The sequence below is a fragment of the Engraulis encrasicolus genome, chromosome 1 (assembly GCF_034702125.1).
Source record: "Engraulis encrasicolus isolate BLACKSEA-1 chromosome 1, IST_EnEncr_1.0, whole genome shotgun sequence".
Lineage (NCBI taxonomy): Eukaryota > Metazoa > Chordata > Actinopteri > Clupeiformes > Engraulidae > Engraulis > Engraulis encrasicolus.
This window is the reverse complement of record NC_085857.1, coordinates 49,932,672-49,956,987: the sequence shown is the minus strand read 5'-3', so window position 1 is coordinate 49,956,987 and position 24,316 is coordinate 49,932,672. Positions and strand designations below refer to the sequence as shown.

Here is a 24,316-nt window from a genome sequence, read left to right as displayed (position 1 = left end):
GACAAGCAGGGCATTTGTCCAGGGCCTTCCTGAATTTGTGGTAGGGGCCATAATCATGACCTTTGCTAACTTTTGGGTGCCAATCTATTTGGCCTGCGAATGTGAATGACAGGCAGTTTGACTTGGGAATTTTTGAAGCACACAATAAGAAACAATTGAGTGATTTATATACCATTATTATTTTTCTTTTTCTTTTAGGTAACTAAATTTTTTGGTAACTAAATGTTCGTGAATTAAAGGTTATGGCCATGTGTTTAAACCTCAACACTGTAGGAGTTCACATTTTGCTATTATACCGTGAAGTAAGTCTTGAATTGCAGTAGTGATAAATTAATTGATTCATTCTGAATGGTAAAGTAGCATTGTTAACACATTGTCTTAATACAGGATGTTTGCCAAACTTCATTTCAGCATATGATTTTTTAGACAAATATCTTTCAACTGTACAGATATTATTATTATATTATATTATATATTATATTATCTTTACAATTGAAAGATATCGTCGGCTTGCTACCAAAACCGCCTAAGTCCGATTTTGGGGTTTTCGGAAAACAGGGAAAAACTAGGCACCAAAGGGGGCGCCAAACATCAGTGGCGGTTCTAGGAAATCTGAGACCCTGGGCAAAGAGCAATTGTGAGTCCCCCCTAATCATTTTGGTCAAAGGAGATTTTTGCAGAACTCCCCTTTTTTACTCCCCTACCACATCTGCATCATCCTGTCATCATGTGTGTGTCATTGGTCCACTACAAACAGTACCAAGATGTTAATTTATTTTCTTTATTTATTTTGAGTGAAGCTGAAAGTCAAACATGAAATGGCTCCTAAGGAAAACAAAACACTTTAAAATAAATTATTTGAAGCAGCAAAACAAGAACAATGCACTGCACATTATTTTGATAGTTATACTATTCTTTTTTATTTTTATTCCAAACTTTAATCCTGGATATGGTGAATGATTGAAATATTTCTGTAGACCTTGTAACAATCTAGCATGCTATGTAATAAGTTCATTATGTCTAACTGTTTAACTTAAACACTTAGGGGTGTCTTTTGCCTTAAGACATGTAAATCTAGCATACTGGTATATATCATGTCTACCAGCAGATTTCTTTTACTTTCTAGCACTTTCAGTCACATCAGCTTTCAATGAAACATAATTTACGTTTTCATCCATAGTATAACTCTTTTAGTCATTGTGCCAGAGCAATTGCCACAATGGTAATGCATACATTGCTCATATCAGGTCAGACACCAACTGCATTGCCACACAGAGTAAGCCATGCAGTGACGTCCAATCTCCATGTTGAGGTCCCATCAGTCATGGAGGATGATGAAGGGGTGGGGCACTTCTTTGGTCCTTGTACCTCCTCACAAACTGTCTCCTTCTTGTTTATCATCTTTGCTTAACTTCTGCTCTTCTCCATGCTCATAGAACTGCCCAACCCTCCCAACCTTGCCCATGACCGAGGTAACCTGGTCATAGAACTGTGCCCCGCCCACTTCAACACCATGACCGTGCCATTCAGAATATGATATAGAGCCACTACTGGATACCTTACACATTGGACTTGGTCATCCTACTATGTATGCAATAATGCATTGCACTAGTGACATCAGCCCATTGCTATTCAAAACCTACATTATAATAATTACAATAGGATACAATATATCAGATTGTTATAAGACAATGCAGTCTATGGCAGTCTTCTATAAATATGTGATAACATCAATAAAGTAGGCCTACATGATTAACGATTGCCGAATTCGTGTCAAGGTGACAACTATTAATTAATGTAGGGCTACAACCATTGTGTGATAAGATTATCTAAGACAGATGTCTAAGGATGAAGTTTTAAAACATGGCCCTTGTCTTTGAAGAGAGAGAGAGAGAGAGTCAGAAAAAAAATACTCTCAACAGATGTAAATAAACGGCTTCTTGCATCAAAAATGGCTAAGTCAAGTTACCCAAGTAATTCACATTGGCAGAACAATTGTGCACAGGGCCCCAGGATGAATAGATAGGGCCCCCATACCACCTGCCAAGATCAAAATAGGGCCCCTACCCCTGCCACCTGCAGGAGGGCCCTAGGCCTACAGGTGAATGCCCTCCTTGTCCTCCCTATAGCTACGTCTCTGGTCATTCATTTTCTCATAGGCAGTGTGTGACTTTATACATACAGATTTTTGACTCTGGTGACTGTTGTGATTGATCAATGAACCTGGCAGAAAGGCAGGGTGATGCAGCTGTGGTAGGGGAGTAAGTTTATGCAAAAATCTCATTTCGACCAAATTCGGACTTAGGCGGTTTTGGTAGCAAGCCGACGATATTTATTTAAAAAATCATATGCTGAAATAAAGTTTGGCAAACATCCTGTATTAAGACAATGTGTTAGCAATGCTACTTCACCATTCAGATATGTTGATAAATTTCAAATCCCCCATCACTTCTGCACTTTTGCTCTATTAATAGATGTGCATATCAACAGATTCTACACACAGACCTTTGCCATGAACCAATACAATGCGCTAGGTTCCTCGGTCATGGTTAGGACTGGGGCGGGGCCAAGTTCTATGAACAGGTCACCTTTGTCATGGTTTTTTGGAGGGGGTGGGACACTTTTATTATCATGGAGAAGAGAAAAAAACAGTGATGATACAAAAGGAGGAGACTGTTCGTAAGGAGGTAACCTCACTAAACAGCTGTCCTGCCCCTCCAATCACCATGACTGAGCTACCCTGAGCATGGTGGTAGACCACTGCAATACTGACTGAATGCTCATCAAGGGTTAGCTCTGTCACAGAGCTGGGCAATGCAAGCATTAATGTATAATGTTCTACATTAACCCTAAAGAGTTTGCACAAATGGACATACATGTATACATAGAGTGAAACATGAATCAAATGTAGAATAAATAATCACAAGATTGAAGGTAATATCTCATAATCAATCCAAAATAATCCACAGCAGACCTCATAACTGCATCAAAGTTGGTAAACAAGTTATTAAAGATTGTTATGAATTGTAATAAAAAGCATTGAGATGTGGTGATAGTCAGGATGTACTTGTTTCAAGATCTACGGGGATGTTTCAGTGATTCAACATTTCATCACTTTATTCCGGTATTTGGTTTTCAGTGCCTAAAGATGAAATTTACACACATCTATAACCTTTGATTTACTGGAATGTAGTTACAGAAAAAGCTGAAAAAAACCTCTGTCAACAGCCACTTTTACTTTTTTGCCGTATTATATTGAGTGTTTTGAAAATGCTCAAGTCAAATATCTTGTATCAAAATTGTCTGACTCAAATTGCTCAAGTCATTCACAGTGGCGGAACAATTGCACATAGGGCCTCATGGCAAATACTGGTAGATAGGGCCCCCATGTAGCCTGCAAAGATCAGAGCAGGGGCCCCACCTCAATAGAGCAGCAAGCTGCAGATGTCACACAGCCGTTTTTACAAGTCCATTCTTAAAAAATGAGACAGAGCACCAGCCCAGTTTTTGGATATGTTAAAAACAGACATTGAGTCTTTCTAAAACTGTAAATGTCATGGTGGTGAATTTTGTCATTTCTTTTGTATAACATGGCGAAGATGCCACTAATATCAATTTTTCATAGGAGCTATGGAAGTCACCCAACAGTGGGTTTTTGAAAAATCATTGTGACCAAATGAGGCAGAATACCATCACAGTTTTTGGATATGTTAAGAACAGACATCTAATCTTTCCAAAACTGTTGATAATATGGTGGTGAGTCGTGACATTTTTTTTTAATGACATGGCAAAGATGGCACCAAGTTTCAGTTTTTCCATTTTAAAGACTTCATATCTTCTAAACTGTTCATCGCAGAAGATCAGTCTTTCAACACAACATGCACAGAATAGTTGGGAACATACATTGTCCCTATCAAACCTCTGTCTTTAAAACTGCGCTTACCACAGTCCTTCAAAGATGCCCACAAATTCAAAGGTGAGAATTTTTCAAGCAACTTTAAGCCCCCAGAAAACGGTGGTAAATGACAAGAGGATGTGTGAAAATCCACATTTCACAAGTACATGTTCCAAATGTTACCCCTTGAAATTCATAAGGACCTACTTAAAGTAGTTTTTTAGATACAACACTCTGAAAGTGGGCTCTCTGAGAACTCTGTTCCAAACGAGTCAGGGGGGTACCTGACAAAAACATTTTTAATGACAAAACTATGAGGAGTTGAGAGCTATAATTTTGCACTTTTCCTATTGGGACGTTTGCGAACCTCCTTGATTTTTTTCTGCAAAATCTGAGATGGTCGTGCGGGATGATTCGGAGATTTGGCGTGGAATGACCCACCTGTCACAACTGTCAACTTACTGTCAACGTTTAAAAATGTCACAATGTAGGCTATAGGATTATCTATCCTTTGAAGTGCATTCCTATTTCCGTAGAAGAACCGAAAACTTGTTGCTTTACATGCCAGTTAACCATTTTGATGAACAGATTCCTAAACGCTTCATCACGCTTTATATGTAGCCTACCACCAGCGCGCACAGGTTGACGCAATAGACATATTAAACTCTAGCCAAATAGGCTATAACGTGGGGATGTTTGCAATGTCAAATCAACTGTCAACTTACTGTCAGCTTTTAAAATGTCACAATGTAGGCTTTATGGCCTATACTATGGTTGAAGTGTATTCCTATTTTCATAGAAGAACCGAAAACTTGTTGCTTTACATTAGGCTACATTCCATTTGATGAAGAGAATTGCCAAACCCTTCATCACGCATTGCCACCTTGCATTACCACCGGCGCGCAGTATCAGTTATTAGCGCAATGGATATATTAAACAGGGGGCATTACATTTGTTGTTAAATAGCCTATTTGTTATTAAATGCACGTCAAACATGCTGTTTAAATCATTTACAAGTGTTGTAGCATATATAAATATTGCTCTTGGTTCGCGCGCAGTTTGTCTTTCTAAAAATTAATTACTGGAGAGTTTGCACGCTCTATCCGCGGAATCAGCATCGTGAAATCCCTCAGCGAATGACCATTCATTGTAATGTGAGCCGAGACCCTTCACGACTGGGGAATCTATTCTATTTTCAAGTTGCAATGCGAATACATGCAGACACGTTCGCCTACATCCCGTGCTTGCAGTGTGTATCCTCAACAAACAAAATCCTTACATTTGCCGTTTTTAGATGCGTCCCAGCATCTCTATAAGAGGGTCTGTCTGTCCGTCCGTCCGTCCGTCCGTCTGAAACGCATTCCTTCAATTGTGTCTGAAACGCATTCCTTCAATTGTTCCTTCCTGTGGCCACAAGACGGCAGACTTGCCATTTTGGACCGGAGCGAATGCGTGCAAGCCAGATCGTATGCTATGTGTTCCTGTGGCCACAAGGCGGCAGAGTTGCCATTTTGAACCGGAGCGAATGCGTGCAAGCCAGAACGTATGCTATGTTACCAAACAGGCAAGACTAACTGACGAAGCATTGAGAGACAACTGAGGGGGGCATTCAATTTTCGCCATTGTTTTGCGTTTGGACAATGGGAGGGAACTTTATTTTGGTTCGTCAGAAACTAGCGGAAATTAACTATTTAGAAGTAGGCAGGCAGTTTTTGACACAGATGTTTGTGCTCGGGTAGAAGGGCGTTTGCATTGCACAACGCTCCACGACATGGAACCATAATTAGTTGACAGGCGACCCGCAGCGCATAGCCTACAGCTCTTCCTCTAAACGTGGACCTGTAACATTTGGTTAGCTTTTCTCCTTTCATAACATTCACATTTTCCTTTGTGCTTGGATAGACTGGCGTTTGCATGTATAACGCTCCACGACATGGAACTGTAATTAGTTGACAGGCGACCCGCAGCGCAGCTCTTCCTCTAAACGTGGACCTGTAACATTTGGTTAACTTTTTCTTTCTTTCATAACATTCACATTTTCCTCCGCTTTTCCCCAGTCCACAAACTCGGGCTCAGACGTCTGTATGTAGCCTACGAGCCCCCCTTTTAATATTCCCAGCAAGTTTAGGCTACTTAGTTCTGCCTTTTCACTTGAACAACAAGTAGACAGCTGGGCCATTTGACATACTGTGTGTTACTGGTAGCCTACATAGGGAGGTTTTTTCGTTGGCAGGCTCGTACCCCACAGGTGCTTTTCGTTGCGGTCAGAGAGAGTACAGGAGAGAAAGCGTCTTTCGTAATTGCTTTGCAGTCGTGTGCATTTGATAAACTCTGGCACGGAAGTTCACTGCTTTGTGCCTTGACGGTGAAGCTGGTATAAAAAAAAATCCATAATTCACCTAAAGGGTCAACCCATAAGCGCATGATTCACCCATACGGTTTTATTTATTCATTATTTGTCGATGTTTAGATTCTTTCCCACATGCACATAATGCTGAAATGGCGTGATACTAAAGGTTGTTAGGCCTAATAAATGTCTGGTAATTTGTAATGTAGCCTACTTCATCTAGGCTATGTGAAATTTCAAATCATAGCCTATGGTTCTTTTCCAAATCCAAGAATGATGATAAGCTTATTATACCCTAAACTGCAAAAAATAAAGCCATGTCTCGCCATTTTGCTGCCTTGCTGCCTGCCACAATATTTGGAGTGTCCATGATGACCAATAAACAAAAAGTACATCCTCGGGGGGCGTTGACAGGCTAGGAGGAGGCCAGGGGGGCGTTTGGGGGGGAAAATGGCATAGTTGGAACTGGCATAGAGGGACGCATCTGTTGTCCGCCTGTCGGCCTTGTTGATAGACAGTTTCAAAGTCGCCGTCATGCTCTGCAACTGTAGCCTATTTCGTCTCGCTGTTATAGCGTGCAGCATTTCCACAGGTGCGCAAACATCAACTCAATATGAAATGTCTTCTTTCGCCTATGGAATGCTTTCTAGCATCAGCGCAGCAGATGATCCAGATGAGGGCAGGAGTAGGGCCAGGTAGAGGAAGAGAGTTAGTCAAAATAGATGTTTATGACGATAGGCCTATAAGATATGGCATAGTCTACAGAAGAAAACCATGATATGTGTAGGGTAAAACGTGTATGATTTAACAAAGCCATAATTAAACACGTAAACAAATAGGCCTAAGTGAATGAAAGGACAGGCTGTATGCAGAATGCAGTAGGCATGGAGCCCAGGACAACAGTGGAAACGGGTAGCAGGATTTAAGATGAACTAGGCCTAATTGCTGAAAATGCATCAAAATAAGACCAAATGAAACAGGCAACCACTGTTTAATCAATAATTGTCTATGAAGCCTACATTACTTTTTAATAGTTAATTCAAATATTTAGGCCTACATTTATTTTAATTGTTACATTTAATAATAGGCCTAGGCGATTGGGAAGTCAGATGCTAAGAGGGAGGCGTGCATTTTGTCCTCCGTATCTGAGTGGCCTGAATTTGAATTAAATTCCCGGACTGAGAAAAGGGTCCACTCCGGGCCTGCCTATAGGTATATTTTACACATTAAATGAGGCTAAACTGTAGGCTGTTACTGGAGAAATAATAAGTTACAGTGAATTACTGCACAATGTGCAAACTGTTGTCATTTGCAGTCCTTAACTGTTGCACAGTTTATTCAGTTGCCAGCTTCATTGTTGTCAAATCTACAACGTGGAGGCACCTGGAGCCAAGCAGACAGGCAATATGTTTTCTGTGGAGTAATTAATATTCAATTCATTATAACCTCCATTGCTTTCTGTTGGGTAGGAGGAATGCAAAAAAAGATATTCTGAATTTTGAAGAGGTTTACCGTGTCAATTTGCCTCTCAATCGAAAACTCTGATGGCAAAGCCTCAAAGTCCAATAAGGGAAAAAATAATTGCGGTGGAGAATTTTTCGCAGGATGAACTACAACACATGCAGAGGGTTGTACTCTAAGTTAATACTCATTGATGGCTACTAATCAAATAGCGTGTTGACATCAAACTCTGCCTGTTACAACCAGCCTATCAGTGGTTTGACAAGTTACACCTGGAACAAGTGCAATCACAAGAGATCTATTGGATTAAAGAGGACAAAAAGCCTAACACGACCAAAGAGCACCTACTTTTTGTAGTATACACAATGTGAAGAAAAGCAGAACAGAGTTCTTTGTCTGTTCACAGCAAATCGGCCGGTGTTAAATCAACTCCCATAGAGTTAAATTTAACACTTTTCCTGAGTTTATATAATGCTCACCGGTTCAGAGTTAAATCAACACTATGGAAAGTGTAAATAGTTTAAATCTATTTCAGTGTTACTTCTTTAACACCCACAGTGTTATATTTTAACTCTATTCTAGTGTATTTTTCACACCAATTTTTCACTTTATGTGTTAACATCTTAACACCCACAGTGTTCTATTTTTAACACATTTGAGTGTTGAATTCCTCACCAATTAGTGTTAAAGCTTTTCACTTTAAGTGAAACATCTGAACACCCACAGTGTTCTATTTTTAACACATTTGAGTGTTGAATTCCTCACCAATTAGTGTTAAAGCTTTTCACTTTAAGTGAAACATCTGAACACCCACAGTGTTCTATTTTTAACACATTTGAGTGTTGAATTAGCTTAGCTCAACTCACTATAGGGGTTACCATGTAACACTAATTGGTGTTATGTTATACAATAAATACTGCTTTTTCTAAAATGTTCAGATTCTGTACTGCGTGGAGTGCACATTTACATACATGAACTATACAATCTGAATTAAATTAATGTTTCTACAAGTGTTAAGTCGTCTTACACAAAACGGGGAAAGACAAGCAAATAATACATTTACAATGTTTATTACACCAAGCACCAAAAACACTTACAGATCACACCACAAAACACTTACGCTACACAAATAACGGTACAATGTAAAGACAAGCATCATCAGTACTGTAACTGCTCTGCAGGTCAAAGGGCCTGTACGTTTCCACAACATCTGCATTGATTACAACTTTCTCATCTGATTCACACACTTTGTACGCATGAAAATGTTCACTGAAGTATTCAACGTCAAGCTTATTGGCAATGAAATGGATACCATTCTTAATCTTAAGTATCACTTTTATCCTATAAAACAAAGGAATATCATGGTCAATGCCACTAGATACAACCAAGCCAACTCTATACTCTGTCCCACAGATCTTAACCCAGTTAGTTGAAAAAGTATCGTCTTGCACAAAAGGCACAAGTTGGGGTAAATGTTCATGGTCAGTATCTGGATCATATATTTTCAGGGGACCATACTCTATGTGGTTTAAAGGGGATGTCTCCCAATTGTAAGCGATCAACATCTGGTGTTTTTTGGCAAGTGACACTGTGATGTTCTTAAAATTTTTCAGTGTGTTTTTGAACACCCGGTGCTTTGCTTCGAATCTCATACTCCACATATGAATTAAGGGTCCAATTTTTCTGATACAACTCGGATAATGTAACATGAAATGGTGTTTTGGGATCATATTCCTGCTTGGATAAAGCTGTCTGAACAAGACATGGTGTTCCATTATTAAATGTTTTAAATACACCGTCATGCCCATTGTTACAGATGGAGAGAAAATGATGTTAATGATTTGTAGTAGAAGCAACATCAAAGACCAATTCTGATCACCTTCCGGCACAATGTCACCAAAAATCAAGGGAATATTTCTAATCAGACAGAGAGTCTGAATTGAGTTCAATCCTATTGTATTGTTACCACTATCCAAGTTGACCCTTGATGGACGATTTTTCCGCTCCAAGTACCCATAGTCAAAAGCATAGATTCGAGACAGAACACCAGATTTTGCCAAGAAATGTTCAGACAGGTATTCTAATAGCAACTTGATTTCATACTGTCCAACCCCTTCAAGAATGTCATGCATTATGTCCAACGAAAAGTTCTGGGAAACGTGAAAGAACTGTAAGCTGTTTAAAGTTGAATTCCTCTTTAAACCATACACATGCAACTGTTGAGGATTTGACTGTAACTCGTTGCAATGCGTTTCAAAGATTTCTTTGCCTCGCAAGATAATCTTTGGGTCATCCTCACTAAACACATTCTGGGCATCACTTTTTTCAATCAAACACAAGCGACAAAAATAACGTCCACTGAATGACTCGATAAAACCCATGATCCCATGCATGCCTAAATTATCGCCTGTGATTTGGCAAATTGTGCCGTGGACATTCACAGCTGAATATGGCAAACTAATTCCATGACTTTCCAACACTTTGAGGTCATCAATTAGCGGCTGCAAAATGGGATCAAAGCTGTATTTTTTAACATCATCTGCATGAAACAATGCAACTAAATGGATATTCATTAGTGCAGAATTTAACTTTGGGGGCAAATTTCTCAAAACAAAGTACAGTGCTCCAACTTTATGAAGTCCATGCTTCGAACCAAGCGGATTTGCTGTCTCCAGGTCATCGTAATATAACTGAATTTGCAGGGATGTTGGGTGTTCTGAAAACAATGGATGTGATCTAAAGTAACTTCCATCGCAGAAGTCCTCATACCGGTTTTCACTTGATACAGGTGGTGTGCTAAGCAGTCCACAAATATGAGTATTGCGACAGATAAATTTGATTGTTTCCAAAATTGGAACATAGACAAAAGTGTCTTTTACTGGTACTTGATCAAAAGTACCTGTAACTTTATTGAGCCTTGAATCATAGCGGAATCCCAACAGTTTTTCCACAGGGTCCACCATTCCCCATTTTTCACTTAAATACTTTTTTCTTTTACTTTCAGTATTAAAGTTCTCAACAGGGTTTTCAAAGGTTTCAAGACACTTTCCCAATGTATTTCTTACAGGATTATCAGCCGGTATAGCAGACAAAACTTTGTGCTTAAACTCAGAATGAAGTCCTTCTGCAAAATCTTCTAAATGACTTACAACTGATGAAACTACACTATTTGCCACACCACTACCAGTTAGTTTAGAAATAATTGCAGCACAAATGTTTTTCGTATCGTCACTGCTACACTGACCAGATCTATTGCTTTCAGAACACCCAGCACCTTGCAAGAATTCATTTCCTTCAATCGGGTTTTTTGAAACAAGACAATCAGGTTCAAGCTGAAGATTATCAAAGAGGCCATCCTCTTCTGCATCATCACCGTGACAGAAATCGTTACCATGAACAGTATTTAAATGCTTTATCAAACCTGCATATGTACTGAACTGACGCCGACATGCGTCCTGGGAACAAGACAATTTGAACTTGGTGCTTGGGTAAAAACTGTGTCCTATCCGCAAGTGGCTTATTAAGGCTTTACTGGTGGTATGCAAGGCTTGACAGATAAAACATTTAAACATTGTCATTCAAGATCTTGGCACGCAACTCACGAACACGCGGTGACTCGTCTGTGGAGGTAACATCGATGTTGAATACAGTGGTCTGTACAAAAGTGTACAGCTGGACCAGGGACTCATCATACGAGAGGTTGAAGACGTAGTGACACTTGAAAAGTTCGTCAAACGCACTCAGTGAGCTGGTGTGGTGGCATGGAATGAGCTGTTTGTCAACGGCAACATAGTAGGTGTCAATCTTGTTACGGGTACGGCCAACCGCAAGGATGAATGGCTGCTTTCCTTCTCTTTCTTTTAGACGTTCATCAATGCTGCTGCATGACTGCAAAACACATGATAAAAAAAAAACACCTCTAGTGACTTATTTGCTTCAGACATTAACAGTAGGTTTTAGATATGTGGTTCTTAACCTTAGCCGTTCCCAAGACAAGCCGCGCACCCCCATCCCAAATGTCTACACATGTATATGCACCAAAAAAATGATTCAAGTGATTAATTACAATGATTCTTAGTTTAGACATTAATTACAGTAATGCTCTTACATGGGGACAAAAACATGTTTAAATTTGGTCTTAATTTGGCCTAATTATAATGTTTGGAAGCAGAATTTTGGTCACAACCTCAACACAATCAAAATTCCATGCACCCCCTGAAATCTCTGGCGGAGCCCCAGGGGGTGCCCGCACCCCAGGTTAAGAACCACTGTTTTAGATCATGTTCCATAATAGTCTGTTTCTCCAAAAAAAAAAAAAAGTAAACACTAGTAAGTTGTGTAAATTTTACGATGAACGTACCTTGTGGAAGAGCACCATTCGATCAGCTGCATCAGTTGGGCTGATCTTGGTCTTCTTGCGTCCAGCCGTGGGAGGTAAAAGATGAAGTAGCAACAGCAGTGTGGCCATGTCACTGTCCCAATCTATGAGAGAGAGAGAGAGAGAGAGAGAGAGAGAGAGAGAGAGAGAGAGAGAGAGAGAGAGAGAGAGAGAGAGAGAGAGAAGTCAGTGATTAACATGTGAACAGAAAACACTAAACTAATTTCTGCCAAAAGCAACTGCAAAACCCCTGCTGAAAAGTCTTTCTTTGGAAAAAGTGTCCTCAGCCTATAAAAACCTTAATATCTCAGCCCATGAAGCACACAAAAACATGAAATCAGATGTTTTTAAAAGCTAAGACCCTCATCTTGCATCATTTTTTATTTTACTTTAATCTCAATTTATAGGTACACTGTGTAAGATGTGGCCAAACTGGTTTGCAACTACGCTGTTCATTGAAACTGTGCAGCCTATTGCTAAATTTGGTCTTTTCATGAATATTTACTAAATAATAAACCAACATTTACAAGTATGAACAAAGTCCAATAACTTTTGCAGCTAAAAATGTCTATTTCTTGACATTCAAAATGGCGCACCATGGAGAAGATACCCCATCCCAGTCAAAATATCAGTCAAAATACTTGGAATTTGATGGTGGTGGTACGTATTTGTTCAAAAGGTAACACATGTGAATGGGCAGCATGAATTCTGGAAATGAACTACTAAAAATATTACACAGCGCACATGGGTCAATTTTGCTCTACCCAGCATGCAGCATCAATGGGTTAAACTGGTGTTATTTATACTGTAAAACACTGTGTGCCAGCATACCATCACTCTGTGGGTGTCTCTCAGCCGCTTTTACCAGACGACACAGATCAGTTGATGGAGTCAGCTGGGTGGCCTCTTTGATGATCTTCAGCTTGAATGTTGTGTCCCACTTGTTCAACAACTTGGAACTTGTTTCAGCACCAAACAGCAGGTTGAAGTCTTGATTTACCTGGTAATCACATAAAAGATGATAAAATATTGAACCAGGGTTAAAACTCTGATTGAACCATTGCTAGGACAAGGTTTTCAAAACAGCACACTAAGGACACTTAAGGCTGAAGTATGAAATAAGGAAAATGAATGTTGTACTCACGAGTCCTTTTACATCCAGGAAACGTGGGAATGTTTTGAAGACATCCGCGCTTCTTTCTGGGTCATGCACCAAGTCCTGCCGATATTGAAACGTCATCTTCATTTTCTCCAGCACACTTGCTTCTTCAGGGGTGTGAATAAGAAACGAAATGGCTTCCCTGCAGTCGTCACCATCTAGCTGCTCAGGCAGTGTTGTCACTTGTCTTCTCCGTTTTGGCCCTTGGTCTTTAGGCAATGATGGCTCCTTTGCTGGCCTCTTTGCTGTAGTCCTGCTCATTGTCTTCAGACGCCACGCCAAATATCCAGTACCTTTCTGTGCATCATAAAAATGCTCCTACAACAAATGATTGAACATGAAAATAGTCTTATATCAGGCACAGCAAACGGAAACTCGGAAAAGTAAAATCATCATTAAAGTCAGGCCATTATCTCTGTGATTCTTCTGTATTTTAAAAGAGGTTCATAGCACATTCCAGTTTCGATAAAGTGTCTAGCTTCAGTTGCTATGAATAAAAAAATAATATAATGCAATAATAGCCATCCTATCGGTCGTATTAGCCACTTTCCAATGTCATTTTTTTCTACTGACTCCTAACAATCAATGCAAAACTTACATATCCTTTTGGTGAGAAGGGATCCTTAAGTGCAGGAAAAAGTGAAATGATTCCCAGCGCATACTTCTCCTTCTGTTGACGGGAGGGAATCCGGCTATAGTTGCAAGACAAGAAATTCACTTAACCCATTGTGCCATGGAGACCCATACACTGCATTCAGGTTCTTGAGATTTGAGCGGTCTTATTAAATATGTCGGTAAGATAGAGCTGAATGAATTCATTCTAAGGCAAAATGAGGGTCCTTTCCCAGAATGGGCTTAGGACAGAATTAATACTGACAGGCAGGAGAACATTTTTACACAAATGTAAACCCATGTCAAAGTTCAATTACTAGGTCTTACCCATGTCTCTCAGTCATATCACTTGCCAGTATGTTGACAAGCTGCCTCCTGGTGCGGTGCTTCAGCGTGTTTTCTGATTTATACTCTTCAAGAATGTCCTCTCCTCCAGATTTTCGAAGCAAGGCATTTTTGACCATCTGCTTACACAAAAAACAAACATAATTATCATCATTATTAAACAATTAAGCATGTAAAGTGTCATGCACCACAGGTTACATATATATAAATATTTTTAGGGGCTTTTATGCATTTATTTTGATAGAACAGTCCGAGATGGTGACAGGAAGCAAGTGGGACAGAGGGATGGGGTGGGATCGGGAAATGACTCCGTCCGGACTCGAACCGGATTCCCCGTGGGCATGCAAGCCCAAATGTGGGGGACTTAGCGCACTGCGCCACAGCGCCCCCCACCACAGGTTACATTTGAGTGGTTTTCCCTGATGCAGTTGTAGGTGAGAAACAAATGTTTCAGAAGTTTCAGTATTAATAGAAACTTTGCCAGTGTCTGTGCCACAGAAATGCGGTACGTTCACTTACAACACATGACTGTACTTTTAAAATGTTACCTCTTTTGCGGTCTCTGACAGGGGAGCGTTCACCACAGATGGGCTTCCGTCTTTGTTCTCTCTACTACAACCTGTAGAAAGACTCTTTTCTCTTAGGTCGCTGTCGCTTGATGAAAAGGACAAGGTGTCCGTGAGAGAAGATGCTGAAGTAGAAGGTGTTGAGTGGTCTAAAGGAAAGAAATCTGTACAACACATCCTTTGATTAATATATGACTGTGGTAGTATCCATTTTCACATGGGCTGTTGCGGTAACATGTAATGTTGGGCAAGACAAGTACTGTAACTATTAGTGTTTTTAATGTTCCTGGAAAGTTCCAATGGCAATGGGCAGTATAGTTGCAAAGCTGACTGGCAAGTCTACATACCATACCTATAAACCACACACCAAAGAGTGAAAGCATTACGTACATTTGTACAGTGGGTCTCAAAAGTCTACATAAGCTTACCCCTCTTCAAATGCCAGGTTTTTGTTATGTAAAGAAAATGACAGAAAGACAAATAAATTCTGATTTTTCTAACTTAAATAGGAAATAAAAACCTTACATTAACATGGTTGCATTAATAAACACACCCTTGAACGAATACTTTTGTTTGCAAAAAAACTCCATATCAGACAGATTGCGAGTGTATCCTCTGTGCACAGTCCTCCTCAGATCACACAACTAATGTACGATGGGATACAGGTCTGAACTCAATCTGGGCCATTCCAAAACCTCAACCATACTCTGGCGAAGCCATTTCTTTGTTGATTTAGGTGTGTGCTTGTAGGGCAATTGTTGTTCTGGAAGATGAAGTTCCTTTGCATCGTCATCTTTCTAACAGAGGGTCAAAAGTTCTGTGCCACTACCACAGCCTCTGTGGAAATGCTCAATTATGAACAGTTCCACAGGGGCCGTGGTAGTGGCACAAAACCTTCGGCCCCCTGTTAAAAAGGTGAAGATGCGCAGGAACTTAATGGCTTCACCAGAATAAGGTTGAGGTTTTGAAATGGCCCAACAACAACAAAGTATTACGTTTAAGGGTGTGCATATCTATGCCACCATGTTGATACACGTTTGTAATTTGTATTCCCTCCATTTAAAACGAAGTTTTTTTTTCGCTAGCATTGCCCAGTATAATAATTTAGATTTAAGTGGGGAAAATCATTTGTCTTTCTGTCGTTTTTTTTGCATAACAAAAACCTAGCATTTGAACAGGAAGGTATAGACTTCTTTTAGGCACTGAATGTTATGTACTCTTCATTGACAGCATAAGACCCATACCTTCATCTGAAGTTTTTTCACGAACTGTCAAGCAAAGACCTGGATTGGACTCCAATAGTTCTGAAATGATGTCTTCGTCAACTGCTGTATCTGCATCATCGAACACCTCAAGCTCAGTGGCATCAGGAAGCCCAAACTTTTCTTTCACTGTAATAAAAGAGAAACAATGACAATCTGAAATCTGACCCTACCGTATATATGGCCATTCTGGTATACAGCATTACTGTTGTACTTTTCAGTCAATGGCAAATGTCTGTTATTATGATATCAGTACTTATTGCATAGAAGGATTGTAATATAGTAGGGTAATTTGAAAGTTCAGTTCCTTTCCTACAGATGTGCAACAATAATGTCTTTGAAATCACATGTAAGGGGAGTTAACAGAAGACATATGCCATGATAACACCGTCAATAAGTGTTTTTAAGACATCAAAGTCCTTGCCTTTACTGATGAAGTCCACATAGGTCACGGCTGAGTGACAACTGATATACTTCTTCACATTGCGATATTTAACTTTCAGCAACATGCCGTCCTCAAATGGGAAATCCTGGAATATATTTAGAAATGCAATGTCAACATACCACAATGTTGAAGTGGAAAAAGAGATTAAGAATACACCGCTTTTCATAATTCACAGACTACCCATTTATTGAATCAAGCAAATGTAATCTCATTAAGTTTTACGCTTGTAGTTGTTACCTAAAAAGTTTAAAAAAATATGTTTATATAAGATGAGCTCAAATGAGGTTCAAGTAAGGCTCTGGTGATACTGTTCAACTTTGTGAATGCACCACGAAAATTAATCTATTATTTTCGTGAAGACTTTACGAAAGGTGTGAGATAGGGCTCTTCTGTTTAGGTAATGACGGAAGAGAGAGGTTTTAGTGGCAGGCTGGCAGCTGACAGACACCCCAAGGTCCAAAACCAAATTTCAGGGAAATGTTTGTTCTAATATTGCTGACTAGACAAATGAGCACGCTCTGTCGTCCTGCATGAAAACTCGTTGTGAACTAGCTTTAAACAGACAGACGTGTCGTGCACATGTTCCACAAGTGCTACACACAGCCAACCTGCGCAATCTAGTTGATGTAGCCAGTGTTGCCAGATTGGGCGGGTGCCCGCCCAATTGGGCTACTTGGGATGAGCGTCGGCGGGCAAAAACGGGAAAAATTGGCCATTCGGCGGTTTTTTAAGCCGTTTTGGGCCCATAGAAGTCAATGTAATTTGTTGAATTTGGGCGGAATTTAGCGCATTTTGGCGGTTTTTGAGAACCTTTTGGGCGGGATTTGGTCAGACACATCTGGCAACACTGGATGTAGCATGAAGCACCAGTTACCATCTAGCCTGCACACTAACTTGTCGCAAAAAAAACTAACTCGCGTTCACAAAGTGAGTAATGCAATATCCTGGAGACTTGGGATTTGAGCTGGCCAACTACTTCACGTTTGCCCCGTTAACACCAGATAACTCACAAGAGCCAGCTCGGAACGATCGTGCAAAAGCAGCATTTCATTTCCTGAGCTGTATCTCCCCACTCAGTCAGTTTGTCAGCGTCTATGAAAAGTTTCTCTGACAGAACGCACATTCCGAAGGAAATCAGCAACAGCTACAGTGACCATGTGGTCGTTTAAACGACAACATTAGGGGGCTAGAATAACATATCAAGCAGGCTACAACTTTTGTGAATAAGACAGCAAGGACAGCAGATCCCATGAAGTAGGCTAGTCACCGAGTAGTGCCGTGGTGCCAGTGAGAGAACCGCTCACTGCTTGGTGCAGTAGCAATGCTCGAGTTTCACTAGCTATTAGGTACAATCAACCATGAAACATAGCCATACAGGTCGAACCCTTACAAAGCGTCTCATTCATTAACGTGTGGGCTCACTTACCACTGCTATTTTTACCCATCCCATGTCAAATGCCTTGACAATGCTGAAGTGAGGAGTTCACTAGCTAAGTCCGTTTGGACAATGATAACCTGAAACTCGAAGAGACCCATGGCTCCTCGGTCGAGATTCTTACCTTTTCAGTAGAATTCCCGCTACACACACACTATTGCTGACTTCTAGAGCTCTAACGCTAATAGCTAATTATGTTAAGACAATTGCGGATGCATGCATCGGTCGATACATCGGTGCAATAACAAAATGGCGGAGGTAACGGTTGCATTTTCAAATGCCTTGCTGTCAGCTGCTAACAATTAGGCAACTTTCACGAATGAGATGGCCCTCCTATCAGAGAAACGGCTCTGCCTCCTAATTAGCCCACACTGCCTCCCACAGGTGGCAAACTTAAAACAACTGTCGGCAGATATTATGCCAGATACGGTTTACTAAGGAGCAATATAGATTCGCTGGTGTGTCATTTAGAACTAGTTAGATGGTGTTATTTTGGAAAACGAAAACAAAACGAAATGTCCGTCGTCAAGCCTGTAGGCTAATACAACGTGCTCACGAAACTAGCTTGCAGTTGGATAGCCATGTCCCATTTCACAAAATGCATTTCATTTGTCACAAAAAGAAAACATAGGGGATATTATGCTTAGGTTAGGCTACTACATGTAGGCCTAGGTCAGGCTGCAAATCCTTGATTCGTCTAACAATTGTTAGACGTAACTAGTCCAAACACAAAGTTTTTAGTTGACCAGGTTACACACATAAGCCTACACCCGGCTGATTTGTCTATTTCAAACATTCTCTAAAATACAACCAACCTCACATTAATACATTAAGATTCTTACCTTTTTAAGCCATTATCTATTTCACATGTGGAAAAGATATCCAGCAGCAAGATGTCCGCCGTCCAAACGGAAGAGTCAGATGAAAGAACCGGATGTGGAATGTCACTCTCAATCAGTGTTAGGCAGTTAACTCTTTGAAACAACACAGTGCGCAGAGCTTTTTAAGCACTCCCGGTGTTAAAGTAACACCACAATCAACACCCAGTGACTCCCGTTCACACCAGAATAATTAACACCAGTAAAATCAACTCAAAATAACACTTCCAGTTTTGCTGTGTTGGTTCACAATTTGGTTCACTAACAGAGGATTGAGTTTGGTTCACTTATAGGGGACTCAACAAAAATGGCTGCTCATGTTGCCAAAACATTTGAAAATTGGGGAGGCATGTTTTTCATAACTCTCAAGGGAGTTAAACATTAACTCTCTAGCTCTCTTAGCTCAACAACTCGGATCCAGAGGAGTCAAATAACACTCTGTAGTGTTGCTGCAACTCTTGATGTTTAGATTTTGGCTGAACACCAGTCTAACTCTGATCAATCGAACTCTGGCAAATTTGCTGTGTACATATGTGTACACCAGTGAAAAATAAAGTCATGTACCGTTTCTTGACTACTTCATCTTCACTTAACGGTATTTTCCAATATTTTCTTTTCGGTGAACAGTTCAGTATTTTCTACATATTGACACCAGTGAAAAATAAAGTTATGTACCGTTTCTTGACTACTTCATCTCACTTAACGGTATTTTCCAATATCTTTGTTTACACAGTCCAGTATTTTCTACATATGACACCTGTCAAAAATGAAGTTATGCACCGCTTTTTGACTAAATAGTGGCTTGCCATATTTAGTACAGAGATAAACTGTTTTACATTTTACGGTCACTGACTGTTGCAATTTGACAGTTTTTTGCCGTAATTTCAAAAGGCATTTTTTACAGTGCATGCTTAAAGGAGAAGTCCAGTTTTTTTAACATTAAGGCCATTTTCTGAGTGGTCTGCAATGTTTTAGAGTCCACCTCACCGTTTATTTCATGATTGCTGCAGTCTCTGTTATTTGGCTGATTTGGATTTGATCTCAACTAGCTTTAGAATGGCCGTCTATGGGCACCTGCTACTCTGTTCTTAAAATCACCTTTAACATTTGTTTTGAAGAATATGCAACTCAGCAAGTGTTCAACAGTATTCACTGGTGTTCCTTAGCAATTTTTGTAGCGAAATATGGCATCTGTCATGTTTTATGTGTGTTTTATGTAGCAATTTGTAAATTAAGTTTCACTTTCACTTTCTTTCACAAAATGGCAAATAAAAAATGACAGAAGCCAAATTTCGCCTTGAAACTTGTTAGGGACTGCTAGTGAACACCCCTAACCACTTTGTGAGCTGTAGAGTTTCGAAAACAAATGTTTAAGGTGATTTTAAGAACAGAGTTGCAGGTGCTCATAGACGGCCATTCTAAAGCTGGTTGAGATCAAATCCAAATCAGCCAAATAACAGAGACTGCAGCAAACATGAAATAAACGGTGAGGGGGACTCTAAAACATTGCAGACCACTCAGAAAATGGCCTCAATGTTAAAAAAACTGGACTTCCCCTTTAAGACGTGTTGTAAATATGCTTACAATATGTGTCTTCAATGCTGTTGAATTACAATTTTAATACATAGATTTGTTTTTTCCTTTAAATGGTGCATGATGGTGTTGACTAAAACAAGAGCCTTTTTTACGAACAAAGTAAAATATGGAGAGTTGTTCCCACATATTGCTACACAGCCAAGACCTTTGTCTGTGATAATATTTTCGATTTGAGCTTTTTTTCTTTCAAAATTAAACGATATTTTAGTCATATTCTCAAGTAATACATGTAGATGTTTCAACCAAAGAATGTTGAGATTAATGCCAGACATACACTGTGCAACTTTTGGCCCGATTTTGCAACAATTTGTCAATTGCACAACTTTTTGGGAATCGGACGATTTCTTACTCAATCGGAAGTCGATTGTGTGTCTCACATTGTGAAGTGTACAGTGTGCAGGTAGCTGGGGGAAGTTGGGACTTTCATTCACCTGGCGTCCCCCTCACTATCTGATTTCTGCCTTTTAATTTTGAAATGTGCAAAATAACGCCTCCCTGGACCTTTGACTTTCTTATGTGGCAAAAAAATGGTATAACACTCCTGTGTTCAGATCGATTGAATCTGTATTCTATTGAAAATACCTTGCAACATACTGGGTGTGCTTCTGAATTATTCAAAATGTTGTTGGTTCATATATATATATTATTATATTCCACGTTTTATTAATGTTACAGTCACACCACAGGACATTTGACAAATAAACCTTTACATAAATCTTAACAATATTACCATGTGTAAGGTATCGTGTTAAGATTAGAATCTATGGTTAAGTTTATGACCCTGGGCTTACGTGTGTCCTGTTTTCTTGTGGCTAGTCACATATTTCAGAGATTTATTACAAAACTAATTTAGCTCATTTAGCTGCAAAGGGTCATTTCATTCAGTGATTACATTTTCAGGTTTTATGAGTTTTATGATCCCTATTATTTAATGATCCCTAGCTGCTTCATCAAAATAATAAATAAATTGCCATAATGTATTAACTCTACTGTCACCTGTCACTTCAATAGACAAAACCAACACAGATCAACACAGACACAAAGAGAAGTGTCACTGAATTGAAATGGCAATGACAAATCATTCATAGTTACCTGTTGATTGGCTGAGTACAGAACTGGTTGGGGAAGACAGCATTCCCCACAACACCGTCAGACAGAGCAGGTGTCTCATCTTGTAAGGTCTTCACACACGGGCTGCGAAATAATGTTAAGAAATATTAAACAATTGGTCTCATAGGACTCAATGTTAACGGCTAGCTTGGAGGTAAAATTTGCACTGCCATACTCAGAGAACGTCAGGAAGTACAGGAGAGAGGTAAAACTCAATCATTTAAGTTAAAAGACTATACGGCACCTGCACCTTTTGGAAAGTACAGGTGTGTTTTTTTCTATCATTACAGCCATACAGACAGACACACAGAGTGACACCTTTTTGGTCAAATATTTATTTATTGAAAAGTTTTTTTTGTTTTTTTTTTTAAATCAATGAGCACACACACACACACACACACACACACACACACACACACACACACACACACACACACACACACACACACGACAGACAAACAGGCACAAATACGCTTTGTAGCCTATGCACTGTACCTACAGACACATGTACATTCCTCATTGTTCAACAATGATCAAGGTTTTTATTACTATTACTATTATTATTATTATTATTATTATTCACAACTATTTAGTTTAATTTCTCAGGCATAACAACATGCAGGTAACTGAGGGTATCATGTGACTCTCTCTCGCGCGGGCGCTGGCGCGGTTGAGTCACCAAAGCTTACAATGGTAAAAACATGGGTTCCTGAAGAAAAAGATTGGGAACCACTGTTCTAGAGCTCCCTGACTATACAGTACCTAGTCACAAGTGTTACTTGTCAGGACTCGAACTGCGAACTGCCGAGACCAAGTAAATAAAGGTATACTGGTCACTTCCGAGGGGTCTGGGCAAACTTTGGAACGTTCACATAGGTGTGCAGAGATAGGGACCAGGTGGTGCTAAAGCACTTGCCCCATTGCCCTACAACAAGAATTGCCCTCATCAAAAGTTCCTATTCTGGAAGGGTTTTTTCACAATCTACTGCGGTCCATGTTGACATTATCATCTAGAACAGGGGTGCTCAACTGGCGGACCCAGATCCGGATGCGGATCCAAACGCAATGTCATCCGGACCAAGACAAAATCTATCTGTATTTAATATGTATAAATTATACATGAGATTTCGCTGCCATGCCATCTATAGGTGTATTTCTGCGAAGCCAGTCTTATGACAAATAAAAGTATCATCACTATGACAACTCAGTGTGTGAGTGAGCAAGACGCCAGTGCGGCCAGCGAGTGAGGCTATTTTCTGCATCGGTCCGTAGCGACTTTTTTGGACCCTGGAAACATAAAAAATTTGGCGAGTGGACCTTTTCAGTTTCTAGTTGAGCACCCCTGATCTAGAAAGTGTGTGATGATAATGCCCTGATAATATATAACGTCTAAAGCCTAGTAACGCAGCCGGTAGTTCCACATGCCCCTCCCAGCCCCCCTCTAGCACCAGCCTTCCAAAGTGTCTGTGTACGCCACTGAGCGTTCACATAAGAAAATGCTAAGTCACAGTATTAGTTCGCTTAAATTGCTGAAAGGGACTTGGTGTGAAAACACCCTAAGACAGCATCATAGACTATTTACTGTGTGAGTAAACCATCAACATTCATGATATCTTACCTTTCGCCTCAGCCTTTCACAACACTGATAACAAATGTGAGTTGAGTCCAGTTCAGAGCAATGCAGCCAAATATGCCTAGATGTTCTTTGCCTGTACAATGTGTTCAGTGGGACACTGCCTGGTTAGTAGGTGCTATATGTCATAAGGCAAAGCATAGGCGTAGCCAAGGGTGGGCCTGGGTGGGCCTGGGCCTGCCCACTTGACATCCAGGCCCGCCCAATTCACACTTGACAGTCAACTTTTGCCTCATTGAACTGTAATTAATGGCATAGCACTGAGCTATAATTAATCATTTTGTCAAAAGTCTGGTTCATCTTCTGTGATTTCTATGATTTAAATTTCAAAGTATCATTTTAGAGCGCGGTTTTATTAGGGTTGGACCCGTCCGATTTTTTCTGGGCCCACCTGTTTTATTATTTTTGCCTACGCCCCTGGGGCAGAGAGCAACAAAGGGTGGTGCAGAAAGAAATGGGTGTTGGGGGGTAGAGATAGTGGGACAGAAAGCAAGAGAGTATAAGAAAGATAGAAGGAGAGAGATAAGACAAAAGATTAGAATGGGACAGAGAGCAAGAGAGGGGGGGATACATGGGATAGAGATTTGCATTTAATAATATGCATCAGCATTGTCCTTGTATGCTTGTATACAGCAAGTCTAATAACTAATGTATTAACCATGGTTTGCTCTCTATTCGACGTCACAATCATTTTTTCTAAATCTAGCATCTTGTTTCGATTGTGTGACTACACTGTAAAAAATGCCCGTTGAAATTACGGCAAAAAAATGTCAAATTGCAACAGTCAGTGACCGTAAAATGTAAAACAGTTTATCTCTGTACTAAATACGGCAAGCTACTATTGAGTCAAAAAGCGCTACATAACTTTATTTTTGACAAGTGTCATATGTAGAAAATACTGGACTGTTCTCTGTAAACGAAAATATTGGGAAATACCGTTAAGTGAGATGAACTAGTCAAGAAACGGTACATAACTTTATTTTTCACTGGTGTCAATATGTAGAAAATACTGAACTGTTCACTGAAAAGAAAATATTGGAAAATACCGTTAAGTGAAGATGAAGTAGTCAAGAAACGGTACATGACTTTATTTTTCACTGGTGTATGTGCACAGCACATTTGTCAGAGTTAGATTGATCAGAGTTAGACTGGTGTTCAGCCAAAATCTAAACATCAAGAGTTGCAGCAACACTA

The 24,316-nt window shown here is 39.9% G+C and overlaps 2 protein-coding genes across 2 annotated transcripts in view; both read right to left on the bottom strand.

Moving 5' to 3' along the window:
• LOC134457984 (uncharacterized) overlaps window positions 1-23,192 on the bottom strand; it is a 33,375-nt gene extending 10,183 nt beyond the window's left edge. Inside the window, exons 1-2 of the mRNA XM_063210044.1 lie at window positions 23,108-23,192; window positions 21,472-21,573 (exon numbers count right to left, since the gene is read on the bottom strand). Of these exons, the coding sequence (XP_063066114.1) occupies window positions 21,472-21,550 (79 nt within the window). The 5' untranslated portion in view covers window positions 21,551-21,573; window positions 23,108-23,192. The remainder of the gene's footprint in view (window positions 1-21,471; window positions 21,574-23,107) is intronic.
• Window positions 10,510-13,986, bottom strand: LOC134439097 (uncharacterized). The gene is made up of 5 exons (XM_063188975.1): window positions 13,839-13,986; window positions 13,226-13,558; window positions 12,913-13,081; window positions 12,064-12,185; window positions 10,510-11,591 (listed from the first exon to the last, which is right to left on the bottom strand). Exons 2-5 carry the CDS (start codon window positions 13,499-13,501, stop codon window positions 11,268-11,270), a joined length of 891 nt encoding a protein of 296 aa, XP_063045045.1. The 5' UTR covers window positions 13,502-13,558; window positions 13,839-13,986; the 3' UTR covers window positions 10,510-11,267.
• Window positions 23,193-24,316: the final 1,124 nt, after the last annotated feature.

What these genes read in the sequence shown, in the direction of transcription:
- LOC134439097 (XM_063188975.1), bottom strand. Translation starts at nt 13,501, where the DNA reads ATGAGCAGGACTACAGCAAAGAGGCCAGCAAAGGAGCCATCATTGCCT. An exon ending in TCCTGGATGTAAAAGGACTC is followed by an intron (nt 13,082 to 13,225) that starts GTGAGTACAACA and finishes TGTGATTACCAG; the next exon opens with GTAAATCAAGACTTCAACCT. An exon ending in GAATGGTGCTCTTCCACAAG is followed by an intron (nt 11,592 to 12,063) that starts GTACGTTCATCG and finishes TGTGTTTTGCAG; the next exon opens with TCATGCAGCAGCATTGATGA.